This window comes from Rhinatrema bivittatum, chromosome 2, assembly GCF_901001135.1.
Source record: "Rhinatrema bivittatum chromosome 2, aRhiBiv1.1, whole genome shotgun sequence".
Taxonomy (NCBI): domain Eukaryota; kingdom Metazoa; phylum Chordata; class Amphibia; order Gymnophiona; family Rhinatrematidae; genus Rhinatrema; species Rhinatrema bivittatum.
The window spans coordinates 427213114-427233288 of NC_042616.1; the positions used below are offsets into that span (position 1 = coordinate 427213114).

Here is a 20175-nt window from a genome sequence, read left to right on the forward strand (position 1 = left end):
TAGCCTATGTAACATAAGAAAATGCCATACGGGGTCAGACCAAGGGTCCATTAAGCCCAGCATCCTGTTTCCAACAGTGGCTAATCCAGGCTACAAGCACCTGGCAAGTACCAAATATTAAATAGATCCCAAGGTACTAATGTTGGTGAAAAGCAGTGGCTATTCCTGTTGACTAATAGTTTATGGATTTCTCCTCCAGGAACTTATCCAACCTTTTTGTAAACCCAGCTACACTAACTGCCGTCACCATATCCTGTGCAACAAATTCCAGAGCTTAATTTTGTGCGTTGCCATCTTTTCTCCAAGTTGAACAGCCCTATCCTCTTTAGCCTTTTCTCATAGGGGAGCATGTGTTTTGTTTTGGGGTTTGTTTTTTTTGCCCCTGCTGATTGCACATCCCCATTCTACCCTGTGCATCTTTCTTTTTTCCCCACCCCTTCCAGATACAGTCCTCTCCTCCAGTCCCTCTCAATGTCCTCTTCTAACCTTCTCAGTCTAAGGGGCCTGTTTATCTCATCCATTGATCCACAAACATTTAGATTTTCTTGGTACTACATGTTTTTATTTTAAGTGATGTGACTTTACTTTTGAATAGTTTCTTTGAGTACTAAACTTCAGCAGATGAAATTATGAACCTCTAAAAACAGGCAGTAGCATGTATCTTACTATATACATCAACCATAAAGTGTTTGTGTGTCTGTGCATTATAAATATATTTGCTTTATTTTTAAGTGCTTAAGGTAATGTTTTGTCCCTAATGGAATATTTTTTATTTATGAATTGAATAGGGGCAGTCTGTGGCTGGTAAGCTATTTAGAAGCCAGACAGACCAGTCCAGACAAGTAGGTTTTGCATGCCAACCAGCAGATGGAGAAAGATCAACAGGCTTGCTGTACCAACACCAGCCTGCCCATATTCTCTGACTCCAGCAGATGGTGGACAAACTTCCTGAGGTGGCAGCTTCAGGCTCTCTCAGTGGAACAATACCAGAGGGCTACCCCTCATCTTCTGCTCTACTCTCCTTGAGTAGTCAGAGCCAATTCAGATCCAAAGCCTTGAGCTTCCTCTTCACTGGGTATTCCAGGGGGACTGATAGAATGGAAAAACTTTTTCTCCTCTTCCTACTTTCCTTGCTTGCGGGATATGTTTGCTGCTTCCCCTTTAAAGTCTTGAATCTGTTTCTTGCTGCAGCAGTAAAGTTTAAAAAAAACAAACAAACACCACAAAGGTGCATTCTTTTTTTTTTTTTTTTAAATAAATGATTTTTATTTTATTAAACAGGTGTTGAAACTTAACAGATGAATTGTTGGAACATACATAGCATATCGTAATGTATCATGGCTTAACATGACGGAAATATAGATATCGGGAAAAAAACTGCATACTAATAAAGTTACCATCATCTACTGCGCAAATCTGAAAATAACTGGGTATTTTATTTTATTTGGAGTTTCTTCTATATCGATAGCCGTTTGCACATCGTGTGGATTTACATACAACTAAGAACTGTTGGGCGTGGCCCTTACACAGAACAATAGCAAACAATGAAGCAAAGATATATGGGATAAGTATGTATAAATAACAGGGACTATATAATGGAGTATCATAAACAGCTACAAGAGAACAAATTAAATATAGATTTGAAGAGATATAATGCAGGGTATCATGCACAAAATAGCAAGACAATGTACAAGAGACTATAATACATGGTAAAGAGTGGGTATACACCACTCATGTATACCAATGATCTCTTCCCCCCCCCCCCCCCCTCTGTTTCCCCTCACAAACATGTTGTATGTTGGAGCTTAGGCTGAATACAAATATATTAAGCAATACCTCTTATTTCTGCACCACTCTCGCCACTGAGGACTCCTTCACATCTGTACTCTGGGTTATGGTATTCCGCCACTGCACATAGGGCTGCCACATTTTGTTGAATCTATGTATCCATTTATGTCTTACAGCGGTTAAGTGGTTCAAATAATAAACCTTCTGTAGCTGTTGTGTAACCGTATGAAGCTTCAGGCCAAGTGGCTCTTTCCACGAGTAAGCCAAAGCTCCCCTGGCTGCTATCAACACCTGTCTTCCTATGAATGGTACAGGGGCTCCGGCCCCTAACGGAGAAATTCCCAAAAGCACATCTGCAGGATCTAGCTCTCTATTAGCACCTACCAGTGTTGTAATCAAATCCTTAATATTATCCCAAAATTCTACCACCTTTGGGTATTCCCACCACATGTGAAAATAGGTACCGGCAAGGCCACAACTTCTCCAACATTTCCCATTCCTTACACCAGAGCTTTTAGCAAGTCGAGTGGGAGTGAGATGCCACCTGAATAATAGTTTATATCCTTGTTCAATAATGGCGGCAGAGATAGAACTTCTCCTAATGGTGGCATAACAGGCTTCCCAGTCACTTGTTGCAATTTGACGTTGCAGATCCCTCTCCCATGCTGTCATATATGGAAAGGGTTCCTTTGGCTTCACAAGTAACAAATTATACATTTTTGGGATGCCCTTAGTTACAACTCGTGCTTTTTCACAAAAGCCCTCAAACAGCGTTTTTCCCCTTGTTTAAGTCTGATCTAACCTCCCTACCAGAAATAAATTCTTAACTGCAAATAAAAGTAGTAATCTGTTCTATCAAAAGGAAATTCAATCTCAAGATCCAAAAAGTGTTTGGGGCGAGTGCCATCCCACACCTGCTCCAGCCGTACACATCCCATTTTGCCCCATCTTTTCTCCCTAGTGAGGGAGCAGCCTGGAATAAAGCCAGTATTATAGAATATAGGTGATTTGTAAAAGAAATTTTGCCTCCCCATTAGTGTTTCCTTCCATATATCCCATAACTTTAAGGTAAGAGCCATGGTCGGTGGAACTAGCCCCCGGTAACGTGCGATTAGATCTGAGCAATCATACCAAAGGAGCCAGGGGTCTATAATCCATGAGCCTCTCATCCAGACCTACCCATCTTTTCTCAGAACCGCTAAGGTGCCAGCTAATGACTGCCCGTAATTGTGACCCTAAATAGTAGCGCTTTAGGCAGGGGACCCCCGGTCCTCCTCCATCCTTTGGTAGTAGCATAATCCTTCTATTCACCCTAGGTGGTCTCCTTTTCCAGATATAGTGGAACAGACGCTGCTGCCATTGAATAAACTTATATTCAGGGACTGGAATGGGTGATGTCTGGAATAGGTAGCTTAATCTGGGTAGGATATTCATTTTCACCACGAATATTCGCCCCAGCTAGGACAAGGGCTTTCTCTCCCAAATTCGCAAATCTTTCTGTATGGCCCCCAGACTTTCTCATAATTTAGGCGAAATAAGTCCTCTAATCGATTACCCACCATTACGCCCAAATATTTGACACCTGTGGTCACTATCTTAAAGGGGAATTGATGACTAATGGTTGTCGTCTGGTCTGGGGTCAAAATAATACTCAGGAATTCGGATTTCTCCGCATTCAGCCAGTAACCTGATATTTTCCCAAACTGAATAAGTTCAGCCATGAGGTATGGAAGTGAATCCACAGGGTTTACCACCGTAAACAGGACGTCGTCTGCAAACATCGACAACTTATATTCATCCTGTCTGATACATAAACCCTGAATATCTCTGTTTGCTCGCATTTTAATTGCCAGGGGTTCAAGGTATAAAGCAAACAGGAGTGGTGAGAGCGGGCACCCCTGTCAAGTCCCGTGACATATGGGGAAAACTGGCGAGTACCCCCCATTAAGCTGAGCGTAGAGCTTTCTAATCCATATAAGAAAATTCTCCTCCCGAATTTCTTTAACACTGAAAACAAATAATCCCAGTGAACGAGATCGAAAGCTTTTTCCGAGTCTATCGCAAGAAGCCCCATTGGGATCTTAGATTCTCTAGCCCGCCACACCTGCCTCACATTATCTGCAGCCAGTCTCCCGGGTATAAACCCTGTTTGATCCCGGTGGATCAGCTGCCCTGCCAGTCTACTCAGTCGCTGGGCCAGAAGTTTTAAATCTACGTTCAGGAGTGAGATAGGTCTATACGACCCACAGAGGGTGGCATCTCGTCCAGGCTTAAGTAACACTGTTATTCCTGCTCTATTTGAATCGTTAGCTATATTACCCTCTCTAAGCAATTCATTGAAGGCATCCGCCAGGGGAGGGGCGACCACATCAACCAACTGTTTATAAAAGCCTGCCGTGAAGCCATCCAATCCTGGCAACTTTCCTATCTTTAAATCCCATATGGCATGAATTACCTCCTTTACCATTATACTTTTATTTAAGCTATCCTGACTATGGTCGTCTAGTTTGGGAAAGTTGACCCCCTCTAGATAGGCATCAATTTTAACTTGGGTAATATCGAGTCGAGGTGCATACAGTTCTTCGTAAAATTGAGAGAAGCAATCTCGGATCAGATCATTATCCGTTACTATTTGTCTCTGTCTATCTTTAATTTTCAAAATCTGATCCTGCTGAGCCCTAGCCTTAAGCGACCTCGCCAGTAGTTTACTCGCATTATTATCCGTGGGAAATATGCGCTTGCCAGCAAGCCATTTCATCAGGGTTAAACACTAACTTCCCTTCTCCCTGACATTTGCCTGAATAAAAGCATCACTTGTGCTTAAGTCTCTGCCAAGGAAAGGATACCTGACTTCATGTGTTTCTCTGGCTTATAATTAATCCTGATAGCCTGAAAGAGGGGCTGGGTGTTCCCTAGTCAGAGGCAGGACAAAGTCAGGAGGTATAGATTTCAGCAGCCAATGAAATGATCCGTGCACACCCCCTGAGCCAAAGCCAATAGTGTAGGGACTCGTCTGTTGCTATGGGAAAGTAGCCAATCATGTAATGACACATCATCTGCCTTTGTATGAATGTACAATAAAAGGAAGAGCCTCGTGAGGGCTCAGCCCTTTGCCCTTCTCTCTTCCTGCCTGCGATGAAAGCTGCCTCAAGTGTGTTTGATGCCTCCATACTCAACAATTATCTCCTTCAAAATTGTCCTGTCATATCCTGTCCAGTTGGAACGCAGTTTTTTACGCATCCAATTTATGAAGTTCCTGGCGAAGCCGTTCCAATTGCCTGTCAAGATTACAGTTTAAATTCCTTTTATGCTGTAGTTCTAACCTCCCAATTTTATACATTAGTGTCTCCCTTGTCTTTTCTCGTTCTTTATGTAAATATGAAGCCTGAGATATCAATCGCCCTCTCGCTACCGATTTAAGGCAATTCCAGATTGTTCCCTTGGATACCTCTCCTGTATCATTGTCCTCCAGATAATGACCCATCTCTTCCTTCAACTTCTTACAGAAGAGGGTATCATCTAGGAGGCTTTCATTAAGCTTCCATGGTCCTGTAGTTCCTGGTCTGAACTCCCTTTTTAATTTAATCCACACCGAAGCATGGTCGGACCATGTTATAGGATCGATATTGGTGTGCAGAACCTTGCTAACCAGAGCTTTATCTATCAATATAAAATCAATGCGAGTGATACTTGATGTACCTTGGAGAAGCATGTATAATTCCGTTCTGTAGGATGTAGAAACCTCCAAATATCAATTAGTCCCCAGTCAGTCATTAAATTCTTGAGGCCCGCTCTATTAGCCATAGAAGAATCCCCCCCCCCCCCTCCACTCTGATCTAGATAAGGGTAACGGGTCAGGTTAAAATCGCCCCCTATAATTAGATAATCTTTTGCCCACTGATGTAATATGTCTGAGAAGGTTTCCAAGAACTTCCCCTGCCCTTGGTTAGGACAATACACATTTCCTAATGTATACTGGATGTCTAATTTAAACTTCACTATTATATTTCGACCATTAATATCTTGGATAACCAACAATACCTCCACTACCAGTGACTTAGCAAACATCACTTCCACCCCGCAATATTTATTTAGCTTGTTAGATGCTGCAAAGAATTGACATGAAAATTGCTGGGACATTACAAGCGTTCATGTCTTTTTCTGTCATGAGTCTCCTGGCAGTGGATAATATCCACATGCATGCTATTGGCATCAGACATTAATTTTTTCCTCTTGAGATAAGTGTTAAGTCCCTTCACATTCCATGAGAGAACTTTAAGCCCTGTCCTAAAGCAAAAATCTCAGATCTCTCTCCCCTGCAAAACCATCAAAGTCATCCCCAAACCTTAAACCAGGAATTGAACTCCCCCTCCCAGGATACCAGTCCCTAGTCCTCCCATGCTCCCTGTTAGATACTCTTAGAGAAACCAGCCTAACCCCCTCACCCTTCCCTGGTTCCCCAGCGCCCATCTCCTTCTTGAGGAATGACCAATCGCACCCAGGTGCCTGCCACCCGACCCTTATAGTATAACTACGTAAAACAGAACGCACATTAAGTCCCCACTGAAATCAACTCATACCCTTAATGAAAATGTAGTAAATCATATTAATACATGAGGGGATTACCCCACTGTCCTGAACCGCCAGAAAAAACTAGGAAACACAAGTAGTGAATTCTGCATAAGTCCGGCTTCAACCATTAGTGTCTTTAGATGAGGCGGATCCCCCAGACTGTCGTCTCAGCCGTTTTCCTCCAGAAGTGACTCTCTGCCATCTTTGATTCGTCCCCTTCTGCTCCGAGCTCACTGTCACTGAAGTGGTGTCATTTCCAAGCCTACAGCTAGTAAATAGCCCATGCTTCATCCACAGTCTTAACTCGGGATAATACTCCCCGAATAGTGAAAGACAGTCCTAATGGAAAGAGCCATTTGTAGCGGTGTTCACCTTGGCGTAATGTGGTAACAATGTCCTTAAAGTCTCGCCTCTTCCTGACAGTATAAATGAAAGACGTCAATGTTATACCCCTGTCACATAATGTTCTTTGTCTTACGCGCTTGTGCCATCACTCTTTCTTTGATGTGATAAGAGTGGAAACACACCACTATGTCCCTAGGCTGGTTTCCACGGGGCTTAGCTAACCCTCTATGTGCTCTGTCCAAGAGTATTTCAGCACTACCTTCTGGTGGGTTGTTATTAAAGAGAAGAAGATTGCAAATATCCTTGATCAAGACACTGCAGTCCGCATACGCAGCTTCCTTAGGCACACCCCAGAATCTGAAATTGCCCCTTCTTGACCTATTTTCCAGGTCATCCAGCCACTCACGTAAAGCCAAATTATCAGCCTGCAGGTGCTTCAAGGTCCCTCTGGAGATCCGACACCATGGATCTGATTTCTTCCTTCAGTGAACCCATGTCCGCTTTTAGATCACCAAACCACATTTGGAAATCGCCTCTTGAGAGAGGCAGATCTGCCGCCGCCGCTATCGGGGGATGCGTAGCTGCACTGGCCGGCTCCCTTGACTCCTTGCTGCCATCTTCACTCTCTACCCCCCCTCCGGGAACGGAGTCTCTGCGTGGCCGTGTTTTTGTAGGAGATGTGCCTAAGGGTCCCAGTGCAGATCCCTGAGGCACTCCACTGCCCACTCCCTTCCACTGAGAAAATTGTCCATTTAATCCTACTCTCTGTTTCCTGTCTTTTAGCCAGCTTGCAATTCACGAAAGGACATCACCACCTATCCCGTGACTTTTTACTTTTCCAAGAAGCCTCTCATGAGGAACTTTGTCAAATGCCTTCTGAAAATCCAAGTACACTACATCTACCGGTTCACCTTTATCCACATGTTTATTAACTCCTTCAAAAAAGTGAAGCAGATTTGTGAGGCAAGACTTGCCTTGGGTAAAGCCATGCTGAATTTGTTCCATTAAACATGTCTTTCTATATGTTCTGTGATTTTGATGTTTAGAATGCTTTCCACTATTTTTCCTGGCACTGAAGTCAGGCTAACCGGTCTGTAATTTCCCGGATCTCCCCTGGAGCCCTTTTTAAATATGGGGGTTACATTAGCTATCTTCCAGTCTTCAGGTACAATGGATGATTTTAATGATAGGTTACAAATTTTTACTAATATGTCTGAAATTTCATTTTTTAGTTCCTTCAGAACTCTGGGGTGTATACCATCCGGTCCAGGTGATTTACTTCTCTTCAGTTTATCAATCAGGTCTACCACATCTTCTAGGTTCACCGTGATTTGGTTCAGTCCATCTGAATCATTACCCATGAAAACCTTCTCCAGTACGGGTACCTCCCCAACAATCCTCTTCAGTAAGGAGAAAAGAAATCATTTAATCTTTCCGCAATTGCCTTATCTTCTCTAAGTGCCCCTTTAACCCCTTGATCATCTAACGGTCCAACTGACTCTCTCACAGGCTTTCTGCTTCAGATATATTTAAAAAGGTTTTTACTGTGAGTTTTTGCCTCTATGGCCAACTTCTTTTCAAATTCTCTCTTAGCCTGTCTTATCAATGTCTTACATTTAACATGCCAATGTTTATGCATTATCCTATTTTCTTCTTTTGGATCCTTCTTCCAATTTTTGAATGAAGATCTTTTGGCTAAAATAGCTTCTTTCACCTCCCCTTTTAACCATGCCGGTAATCGTTTTGCCTGCTTTCCACCTTTCTTAATATGTGGAATACATCTGGATTGTGCTTCTAGGATGGTATCGTTTAACAATGACCACGCCTCTTTCACACTTTTTACTTTTGTAGCTGCTCCTTTCAGTTTTTTTCTAACTATTTTTCTCATTTTATCAAAGTTTAGCACGAGAGCTGTGGATTTGCTTACTGTCCCCCTTCTAGTCATTAATTCAAATTTGATCATATTATGATCACTATTGCCAAGCGGCCCCACCACCGTTACCTCTCTCACCAAATCCTGTGCTCCACTCAGGATTAGGTCTAAAATTGCTCCCTCTCTTGTTGGTTCCTGAGCCAATTGCTCCATAAAGCTATCATTTATTCCATCCAGGAACTTTATCTCTGTAGCATGTCCCGATGCTACATTTACCCAATCAATATTGGGGTAATTGAAGTCTCCCTTTATTACCGCACTACCAATTTGGTTAGCTTCCCTAATTTCTCTTAGCATTTCACTGTCAGTCTCACCATCTTGAACAGGTGGACGGTAGTATACTCCTATCACTATAGTCTTCCCCGACACACAAGGGATTTCTACCCATAAAGATTCAATTGTGCATTTAGTCTCATGCAGGATGTTTATCCTGTTGGACTCTATGCCATCCCGGACATAAAGCGCCACACCGCCTCCCGGGTGCTCCTCTCTATCATTGCGATATAATTTGTACCCTGGTATAGCACTGTCCCATTGGTTGTCCTCCTTCCACCATGTCTCTGAGATACCAATTAAGTCTGTCATCATTCACTGCTATACATTCTAATTCTCCCATCTTCTTAGACTTCTGGCATTAGCATACAAACATTTCAAAGTTTGTTTTTTGTTTTGTATTTTCATTCTGCTTTTTTAATTGATAGGGATAAGTTAGAATTTTTTAGCTCAGGTGAGTTTTTAGTTACAGGCACTTGGACTACTTTTCTAATTATTGGAACCTCACTGTCGGGATGCCCTAATTCTAATGCATCATTAGTATCCTTTGAAGATACCTCTCTCCGAACCATGCTGAGCGACTGTCTGCTTTCTCCTTAGAGCAGCTTTTAAACTAGAACAATCTCCTTTTTAAAGGTTAGCGCCAGCAGTTTGGTTCCACTCTGGTTAAGGAGGAGCCCATCCCTTCGGAAGAGACTCCACCTTCCCCAAAAGGTTTCCCAATTCCTTACAAAACTGAATCCCTCGTCCTTACACCATCGTCTCATCCATGCATTGAGACTCCAGAGCTCTGCTTGTGTTATGGAAATATGTGGAACCTAGGCTGATGACCGCTTACCTTATCTCTCCAGACACGGAGGACGGGAATCTGGAGTCAGCAGGCAGAGTAGTTCCTCAAGCAGTCCAGGTCAGGGCAGGCAGCAGACAACAAATCCAACAAGGCAGTCCAGGGCAGGCAGCAGGCAACGAATCCAACAAGGCAGTCCGGGTTAGGCAAACAGCAGGGAATCGAGAATGCAGCAAGCAGCAACCAAGCACTACTTGTGGCCGAAGCGGAGAAAGAAAGAGAGAGAGCTCTCTTTAAATCCCCAAGCTTTCCTGCGCAGGACGATGCTCCTGTCGGCGTCTGACGTCATAAGGGGGCGTGGCCGCGTCCCGATTCGCGCGGAGCCACGCCAAACAGGAAGTCAGTCCCGGGAAGGAACGCCGGCGCCCAGGAGTTCTTTTGCAGGTAACAGCTTGCCTCTGGTGACCTGCACGTGGAACAGGGAGCATTTCAGAGAATGCTACCCTGGAGGTTCTGGATTTAAGTTTTCTACCTAAGAGTCTAAATTTGGCTTCCAGAACCTCCCTCCCACATTTTCCTATGTTGTTGGTGCCCCCATGTACCACGACAGCCGGCTCCTCCCCAGCACTGTCTAAAATCCTATCTAGGTGACGCGTGAGGTCCGCCACCTTCGCACCAGGTAGGCATGTTACCAGGCGATCCTCACGCCCACCAGCCACCCAGCTGTCTACATTCCTAATAATTGAATCACCAACTATGATGGCTGACCTAACCCTTCCCTCCTGGGCAGTAGGCCTTGGGGAGATATCCTCGGTACGAAAGGATAATGCATCACCTGGAGAGCAGGTCCTTGCTACAGGATCCTTTCCTGCTACACCAGGTTGATGCTCTCCAATCATGAGACCTTCTTCCTCCAAGGCAACACCAGGGCTGCCAGTCTGAAGTTGGGACTTGGCTACTATGTCCCTGAAGGTCTCAGCTATATACCTCTCTGTCTGCCTCAGCTCCTCCAGGTCTGCCACTCTAACCTCCAGACATCGGATTTGTTCTCTGAGAGCCAGGAGCTCTTTGCATCGCATGCACATGTACAACTTCTCACCGGTGGGTAAAAATTCATACATGTGACACTCGATGCAAAAGACTGGGAAGCCCCCCTCTTGCTGCTGGACTGCTGCCTTCATCTCAAATTTAATCAGTTCCTAGTTAAGTTTTAGGTTGCTATGGGAGTAGGAATGTGTCTAACGTCCTTCAGATGTATTAGTGAATTCACTATATGTCTGGTAGTGGCCTTCAGGGGTCTGATCAAATTCTCAATAAAGTTTTTGTTGTTGTTGTTGTTGGGGTTTTTTTTGGTTTTTTTTTAATGAAAGTGGCACCTGCCTATAAATTAAAGGATGAGGTAGGGGTGGGTGGGGGAGGGTTGGGAAATCCAAACAGTCTAACTTTAGTTAGTCAGCCAGAGACTGCTCACTTGAGTAAGAAATGTTAGTACCTATTGAAACCAAGTCACACTACCTCAACACCTTTCAAAGGTGAGTAACTGGACTGAACTTTTCAACCTTTTTACTTAGGTATACACTGCTCCTGGCTACTTTGTATTAAAAAAAAACTCAGTTCTGCTTACTAGCTGCCTAACAGGCTTTTAAAAATAAGCACACTACCTACTGCTTTCTAGCTGCCTTATTGACTGACTATTTAAAAATACAAACAGTCTAACTTGTTTATTCACTGTCTTACTGACTATTAAAAGCACAAACACACACACTAAATAATATTCCCAAATAGTTAACTTTGCCCCAATACTATTAAGAAAGACAATGTCCCAAGCAAAAACTTACTGATTCCTTTCAGCCACCAGCAAGGTGATCCTCTCCTCTCAGTGTTCCCACTGAGAGGAGAGGATCATCTGAGGATGAGCATGATGTCTCTTCCGGAGAGGAGATCTGGCCTAGTGCTCTCCCAGTCCCTGCATTATTTCAGTGTTGTGAAGGACTGCAAAAGAATTTCCAGCACTATAGATGTCTTTGTCAAGACTGTTCCAATTGTTGAAAGGGTCAATAATTGCAATCCCTGATGTGCCTGTCTGTACAGAATACCACCGCATAACATGCAGTCCCTAGTTCTGGGTCAGCTGCATACCTGGCTGGTTTCAGCAGATTACCAGAACGAGGTGAATGTTGCTTCTATGGTCTTTTCTGTGGGAAAGGCTTAGCATCTTTAATTTTCAGCCATTGCTAGCAGACCTAAACAAGCACTCTGGTGCGGAACCTCCCTAGTTCCCATTAGATTCCATTAAGTTTGTGAAGGATCTGTTTAGATTTACAGGAGAATGAAGAATTTCGTTTTCCTGGGGTGGACATCTTGGTGGCACTTAATGTCATACAAAAAAAATAGAAAAGATATGTGGCATTATTGTGAAAGATCTGAAATTTGTTGGGCATTCTGCAATAGACATGAGTTGGGGCAATATTTTCCACCTTTAGAATTAGGGATTGTGTGTCTAGCTGGGTTGGATACGCTCTGGTGTGCTTCTAGACCAGAGGGGTAGCATCCATGATAGCGGTACAGTGTTTTATCTGGAGTCGCCTCTGATCAGCACTCTCTATTTCTATGATGGATTTGACTAGGTAGCCCTTTCAGGGTCAGCTCTTGGGGGAAGAGCTGGACAAGTTGGCAAAGGCATGGAGGATTGAACTAAGGTTCCGCCAGGAAATCATTTTCCTTTGTTTGTTAAAATTTCTTAATCACCTATGCACTAGGCCCTAGGTGTGATGTACAGAATCAAACATACATAATTCAATAAAACAAATTCCATCATTAAAATAACATAAGACAAAGCAAAAATACAATACGGTGCATTGAGTTTGTCACTCAGACACAGCTCACTATTATAGTAACACTGATTTACTTACTACCCTTATATCCTTTCCATCTATGAAAGGAGATAAGGGAGGGAAGGCAGCTTAAAGAGTGCTTAGGGGTCCTATCTTGGGTTACAGAGCTAGTTGGCTGTTCTGTCTGGTTTTTTTTTTTTTTTTTTTTTGTTTGTGTTTTTCAGAAGTAGACCCAAATTACAACAGATGAATGGATTCAGGAGTTGTTAAGAAATGGTTAAATTGTACAGTTCGCCTGTTCTAATTCCACTGCTTTTATGGCTTCCTATGTCTTTCCGCCCTAGGAAGACAGGTAGTAGAGCTATTCTGCAGTAGCTCCTTGAATTGAAGGCTGTGTTTCCCGTTCCAGGAAGGGCAAGGATGCTACTTTTTTCTTTCTTCATTTACTTTATTTTCATGGTGGTCCTAAAGGGGGTGGTGGGGTCCTTTTGTCCCATCCTGGACTTGATATGATCCCTGATTTCTTGAAGGAAGCCCACTTCAGAATGGAAACCTTAAGATTAGTACTCTCGGTGGTTCACAAAGGCGAGTGTCGGACCACTTTGGATCTAACAGGTGTTTATTTTCATTTTGCAGTCTGGAAGGATCACTGGAGATCGCTAAAATTTGCGGTGTTAGGTCGCCTTTTTCAGTTGGAGGCATGTCCCTTTGAGCTAGTGACAGAACCGAGCATCTTCTCCAAGGTGATAGTGCTATTGGCTGAAATACTGCACAAAGAAGGGTTTTGCTGTATCCTCCTTTGGACGATTGGTTGATTAGAACAAAGTCTTTTCAGGAGAGTTTTCCACTTTTCAGCGAGCAGTCCAGTTGTTGCTGGGTTTGGGACGCATTGTCATTCTGTTTCCAAAACCAATTTTCAGTCCTCTCACACATTGCCATACAACTCCCTGGAAAGCCAATCTTCTGGGCTTCTGCCTCATAGGGTACTCCTATCACAGGTTCCAATGTTTCACTAAGAACATAAGAAATTGCCATGCTGGGTCAGACCAAGGGTCCATTAAGCCCAGCATCCTGTTTCCAACAGAGGCCGAACCTGGCAATTACCCAAACACTAAGAAGATCCCATGCTACTGATGCAATTAATAGCAGTGGCTATTCCCTAAGTGAACTTAATAGCAGTTAATGGACTTCTCCTCCAAGAACTTATCCAAATCTTTTTTGAACCCAGCTACACTAACTGCACTAACCACATCCTCTGGCAACAAATTCCAGAGCTTTATTGTGCACTGAGTGAAAAAAATTAAGCTCTGGAATTTGTTCCAGAGTTTAATTTTCCTTCTTTTCTACCGAAAGCAGTTTCGGAATCATTTTTACCAGTTAAGTTCCCACTTTTAGTTTAGCAGGTTGACACTTTTGGAAGAATGTGTGCTTTTTCAAACTTTGGATGTAAGGAGACATCCTTTACAAAATCTCAGGACCTCTAGCTTTTTTTGGGGGGGGGGGGAGATCTGATCTATTTTTGTTTTGTATTGTGGAATGTGGAGAAGTGGGGCACCCATTTAGTTTTACAGTGGCTCACTGATTTGAAGAGGTATTTAGAGGTTTATGTGGAGTCTGATACTCCATTATCAAACTGGATTGGGGATTGTTCCATGAGGGTTCCGGTTTCTTCCTGGATGGAGTTGCAATTGGTCTCTTCTTAGAGATCTTTAGAGCAGCATCAGTTGGCTTGTTACAGGAATACTGGTAGGCTGGTAGCAGCACAGAGGTATATGAGGAATAATATAAGCAGCCTGTTCTGTCTCCATCTGCTGGTTGGAGATCATAATCCACTTGTCCAGACTGGTCTGACTATATTCAAAGAGGAACTTATCAGGTAAGTAGTAATTTCAACTTGGAGTTTGGTAGCAAAGTTGGCTTTTTTTTTTAAAGTTGAAAATGCTCAAGCTACTGAGATTTGATATCAACAGATTTATTTCGTACTGCTTTGTAATCTCTAGTGTTGGGGTATTTGGATCACTGCAGCAGCCTATGTAATGGGCTTCCAGAGGTCGTGCTGCAATTGGTACAGCATGCAGCTGCACGCGTGTTTTGCTTTGTTTAAAAATGATCACACATTTAGTTTTGGATACGGTGAACAAATTAGATGATTTTTTGCATTGTGATAATCGAAAGGTCTCCATTTCTATGTTTTATAAAGAATGGCAGGTCCTGGAGGTGCATAATTGGGTATCTATTATTCTGGAAAGGTGGAGACTAGAGGAAGGCTTTGTGGTACCCTACAAACCCTGTCTCTCTTGTTATGGGGAAATAGCTGTTTACTGATAACCGTTTTATCTACAGGAAATGCAGTTCATATTTTTGAATAGACGTTCTTTTCTCAAATCCTTGCATTTAAAGTGCAGATTGTATCTTTGGACCTTTGCTCTAAATGTTTGGAGAAAGGCTCTCTCTTCCATGCTATTTGGCATTGTGCAATTGTATCTCAATTTTGGCATAAAATTCTTAAATTTATCAATCATTTAATTGAGATCTCTATCCATATGATCCCAGAACTTATTTTATTTAATTTGGATTTGGCCAAATATGTGTGGAAAGAAGGCCAAAGAACTTTGGTAAGGAAATGTATAATTCAAGGTATATGCTCAATATTAGTAGTTTGGAGGGACTCACCCACCTTCCTTTCGGCAGTGGCGGAATGCCATTCATACTAGGACGACGATGGAATCTTTAGCAGCTCGCTCCTCTTTTCCCATCAAGATGAAATTCCTTACAATCTGGGACCCATACATATGCAATCTTACTAGTAGAACGAGAAGTTACATTTGAAATACCCTGTAGCTCTCTGTTGGTCAAAATCTGTTTTTCTTTTTGCTGTCTACCCATCAGGTATTTCCTTATCTCTGGGGGGGGGGGGGGAATAGAGTTGGGGGGCTGGGGGGTGTGATGTTTGTTGTAATTCACTTAGGCTTGGTGTACCAGAGTAGGACATCAAGCCTGCTCTCTCTCTTTCTATGTTGCAGGGGTGATGGGGTTGAAAAATGAAACTGTATATATTTGCATTTCTGATTGATGTTATTTCAAGTTGTCAATAAACATATTTTGCATAAAAGTGATCACATTACTGAGGCATTAAGAGTTGCATTGGCTTCCAGTAAGAGCTTCTGTTTTAACTCGCAGATTGCTTTATTTGGAATATGAATGCTCAGTGCCGCAGAGATTGCAGTGGTATGGGCTGCCAAGCACTTTGTGGTCTTGTAATAAGAAGTTGCTCAGTGTACCAGCTACATAGGCTTATAAATGTGAGGTGACAAGGTCTCATATTTTCTTATGCAACACCCTTGCTATGGAATACTTTGTCTATTGAACTACAAGAAGAAAAGATAAAATTTTAGGAAGGGATTGCAAACCCTATTTTTCACTGAAGCTTTAAATACTTGAGTATTAAATATTTTCTGTTAGGTGAATACCGTGCAAGTTGTCTCTTTTTAATCTGTATTTGGTCAATGTGTATAATGGTGAGAAGCTGAGTGTATATTATGTTGAAGTTTTATGATTGTACATATATAATCTGCATTGAACAGTTTTTTTTGGAAATATAGCAGAATATAAGATTTTAAAATAAATAGACCAGTATTTCCCAACCTTTCCCTGGAGGCACACCTAACCAGTGAGGTTTTCAGGATTACCATAATGAATATGCATGAGAGATTTGCAGACATTGGAGACCCAGGGTATGTCTCCAATGTCTGTCTCCTGCGTATTCATTATGGTATTCCTGAAAACCTGACTGGTTAGGTGTGCCTCCAGGAGAGGGTTGGGAAAAACTGTTGCAGACCAATACAAGCAGATTAGCCTATTTTTTTTTATTTTTCATGTGATTTCTAATTCTTCCTGTGGACTCTTGTGTTCTTTTTTCATGTTGCCAAAATGTAATACTTTTTTTTTTAATGTGTGTGTATATATAGTGCTTCAGCCCCAGGTCCAAAACCTTGTGACTTCATCCCAGGTCCAGCCAGTCACAATTCAGCAGCAGGTGCAGAGTATCCAGACACAGCGCCTATTGACCCAGACTGCCAGTGGTGCCATCCAGACACTGGCGCCCACTGCGGCAGGGACGATCCAGACACTGGGGCCAGCAACAGTTCAGACCATGGCTTCCCAAGTCCAGGTCCCGGTAAGCATCTATAGTAAATTACTAGTGAGGAAGGAGTGGCTCATGTTTGTGCTTTTAGCTACTGTTAATTACTTATTCAAAATTTGAATCTTGGCTAGGCACCTTACAATTCAGGCTGGAGTTGAGCACAGAGAATGGGTTGCATTACTTGCATGTCAAATTCAGACATTACTGATAAATACCTATCAGAGCATTGCTAGTTACAGTATTGCTTTGCTTAATAGGTGTTTCTCTACTCTATCTGGATCTCACCCAAGAGAGACTTTTGCGTCAGGATGTTAGAAACAGAGAAACATGCTAGCAGCAAAAGATTGTGCGGCCCATCCAGTCTGTCCATCCATCCAATTAATTTAGCATTTTCCTGGACATACCCAGATCAGTCCAGACCAATGGGTTATGCACTCCCACCAGCAGATGGAGGCAGAGAACAAAACTTTGAGGCACTGCTATATACCAAGTGTGCCACCTGCAGTTCCTCAGGATTTCTATATCTCCAGCAGATGGTGGTGGTGCATACCTGCAGCTCTTAGCTGTGTTATCTGGAGTTGCATTTGCTCCCTGAGGTGCCAGGTTCCTTCTTTGGGTGGAACCAGGCAAAAGGGGAGTTGGCTACCCCTGGCAGTGATAGCCCGAGCGTCCCGGGACCCCCGATAGCCAGGGGAATGGCTCCCTCGGAGGCTCTGAAGCTGCCTCCAGGTGACCACTGGCTCAGGGAAGTATCCCCGTTGGAGAATTTTTGTTTTCCTATTTTTGATTTTCATTAAGTTTATTAGAAAAAAAAAAAAAAGAGAGGCTATCCCTTTTATTTTTCTGAGCGCAGCGGCACTGCCGGGTGATTTGGTCTGCTCAGCAGCGCTGAGCCCGACAGGTACTGGGGTGTTCCTGGAGGGGGGAAGTGGGCTGTGTTTGTACAGGGCCGTGGGATTTCCCTTCCCCGGCGGGGTGAGGTGTTTTCCTGCCTGTGTTCACTCAGTGGTGCCGAGCTAATTTTAGTGCGGGGGCCATTTCCCTGCTGCCGGCTGCTCTCCCGCACATCTGCTTAGTTGACCCAAGTTATTTTTGGTATGCGTGCATCATTTTGGTGTAGTGGCTATTTTTTCCACGCCAGCGCTGTTTCCCAGCCCAGGGGTCACTTGGAATCTCGCTGCAATCATTTTAATGGCAGTCAAGCCACTTGTGGAGGCCTGCAAGGCCTGTGGAATTTGGTTTGCATATTTGGATTCCCTCTTCCTGTGCTTCAGGGGGAGAGGGCTCTTCTGGTAAGGGTCTTAAGCTCAAGAAGGCCACGCATTTGGTAGCTTCGGGGGCTGGTACCAGGGGCAGAGCTCCTGCTGCCTCCAATGCGACTTCCAGGAAGGAGTCCCAGGACAATCCTCTTCCGCTTTCTCCCTCGGTCCAGGAGCCTGTTCAGGGAGACACACGGGACACAGAGTCTGATTCCGGTGGCGAGGAGGTAGGCCCCTGTGGTTTCTTGCCAGAGTTCATATTCCTGATGCATGAGGCCTTTTTGGCCAGGAAGTCAGCAAAACGTAAACCCCTGGATGGGGGTTGGGGCTTCATGAAGAATCTTGGGACTTGCGTTCATCCCATGGCCTGTGGAGATTTGGACGTCTCAGAGGACCCGCGAGGGGAGGAGGTTCCCTCTTCACAGGGCGACACCGCCACTGACCTGGATAAGACCCTGGCACCGGATTTGGATACCGGCAGGGATGATCAGCTTCTGGTGGAGACCGGATTGGAAGGGGACGATCCGTGCGTGGTTTGTTTGTTTTAAAAAGGAGGAGTTGCAGCTCCTTATCCCCCAGGTGTTGGAGGAGTTGGGGTTAAAGCTCACCCAGGAGGAGTCCGATAGTGAGGGTGTTAACCCGGTCTTGGAGGTCTCCGGGGCCCTCCTAGCGCCTTCCCTATCCCGAAGCAAATCCAGAAGCTTATTAGTCGGGAATGGGACTCTCCGGAGGCGGGCTTGAAGGTCGGCCAGGCTATGGCAAAGCTGTTTCTGGTGCTCGAAGAAAATTTAGAACGCCTTAAGACATCTAAGGTGGATACAGCAGTATCAGCGGTCACTAAGAAGACTACCATCCCGGTGGCAAGGGCTGCCGCTCTGAGGGATGTGTAGGAACGCAAGTTGGAGCTTTAGCTTAAGCGCCTGTTTGAGGTTTCATCTTTGAGTCTTCGAGCGGCGGTCTGTGCGAGTATGATGGAGTGTGCCTGTTTGTGTTGGATTCAAAAACCTCAGGATCTGGCTTCCTCCGGGGTCATGACCCCTTCCCAAGCAGCCCGCCTGGAGGTGGGGGTCGCTTATGTAGCAGATGCTTTGTACGATCTGGTGTGCATCGCAGCCTGAAATATGGTTTCATTGGTAGCGGCTAGGCGGCTGCTGTGGCTTTGTAATTGGGCAGCGGCGCATCCTCTAAATCTCAGTTATGTAACCTTCCCTTTTGAGGGAAGCTTCTGTTTGGAGAAAATCTCGACCAGCTTATGACGTCTCTGGGGGAACCAAAGGTAACAAGCTGCCCGAAGACATGAAGCCTTTCAAGTCCTTTTCTCCGCGTGCCCGGTTTCCGTATTCTTGGAGATTCAGGTCTGGGAGGGGTGCCCCTCCTCTGGTTCCAAGATTCAGGTCTGGGAGGGTGCCCCCTCCTCTGGTTCCAAACAGTCCACAGCTCGACAGCAGTCCTTTCGGGGCTTCAGCAGGTATGCAAGAGGTGGCTCCAGCCAGGGAGCTAGGGCAGGTTGTCCCATTTTTTTACAAGGAGTGGGTCAAAATCACCTCAGATCAGTGGGTCCTGGAGGTGATAAAGGATGGCTAAGCCTTAGAATTTTCTCACCCTCTCAAGGATGCCTTCCTGGAATTGCGCTGCATTTCCCACAACAAGCAGGCCACAGTGGAAGATACCCTGCAAAGGTTGCTAGGACTGGATGCAATTGTCCCTGTCCTGCTGGACAAGCAGGGACGAGGAAGGTACTCCATTTACTTTGTGGTTCCAAAGAAAGAGGGTACCTTCCGTCCCATATTGTACCTGCAACAAGTAAACTTGAACTTGAGGGTGCTGCGTTTTCAGATGGAGACTCTAAGAACGGTCATCGCGGCCGTCCGCAAAAGAGAATTCCTCGCCTCCTTGGATCTCACTGAGGCCTACCTCCACATTCCGATCCGGATCAATCATCAGAAGTTCTTGTGCTTCCAGATTCTGGGTCAACATTTTCAGTTCCGGGCTCTTCCCTTCAGCTTGGCTATGGCTCCATGCATCTTTACCAAGGTGATGGTGGTGGCGGAGGCCCTCCAGAAGGAGGGAATGTTAGTTCACCCGTACCTCGACGATTGGCTGATTCAAGCAAAGTCAGAGGACGACTGCTTGTGTTAGGTCCACTGGGTGATGCAGTTCCTCTAGCCACTAGGCTGGGTGATCAATTGAGCGAAAAATCAGCTAAACCCATCGCAGTCCCTGGAGTATCAGGGCACTTG

The 20175-nt window shown here is 44.3% G+C and overlaps 1 protein-coding gene across 1 annotated transcript in view; it reads left to right on the forward strand.

Annotated features, from left to right (window-relative positions):
- The window catches only part of SREBF2 (sterol regulatory element binding transcription factor 2), a 141851-nt gene that overhangs the window by 23771 nt on the left and 97905 nt on the right, over nt 1-20175 (forward strand). Inside the window, exon 3 of the mRNA XM_029590272.1 lies at nt 16501-16709. Coding sequence (XP_029446132.1) covers nt 16501-16709 — 209 coding nt within the window. The remainder of the gene's footprint in view (nt 1-16500; nt 16710-20175) is intronic.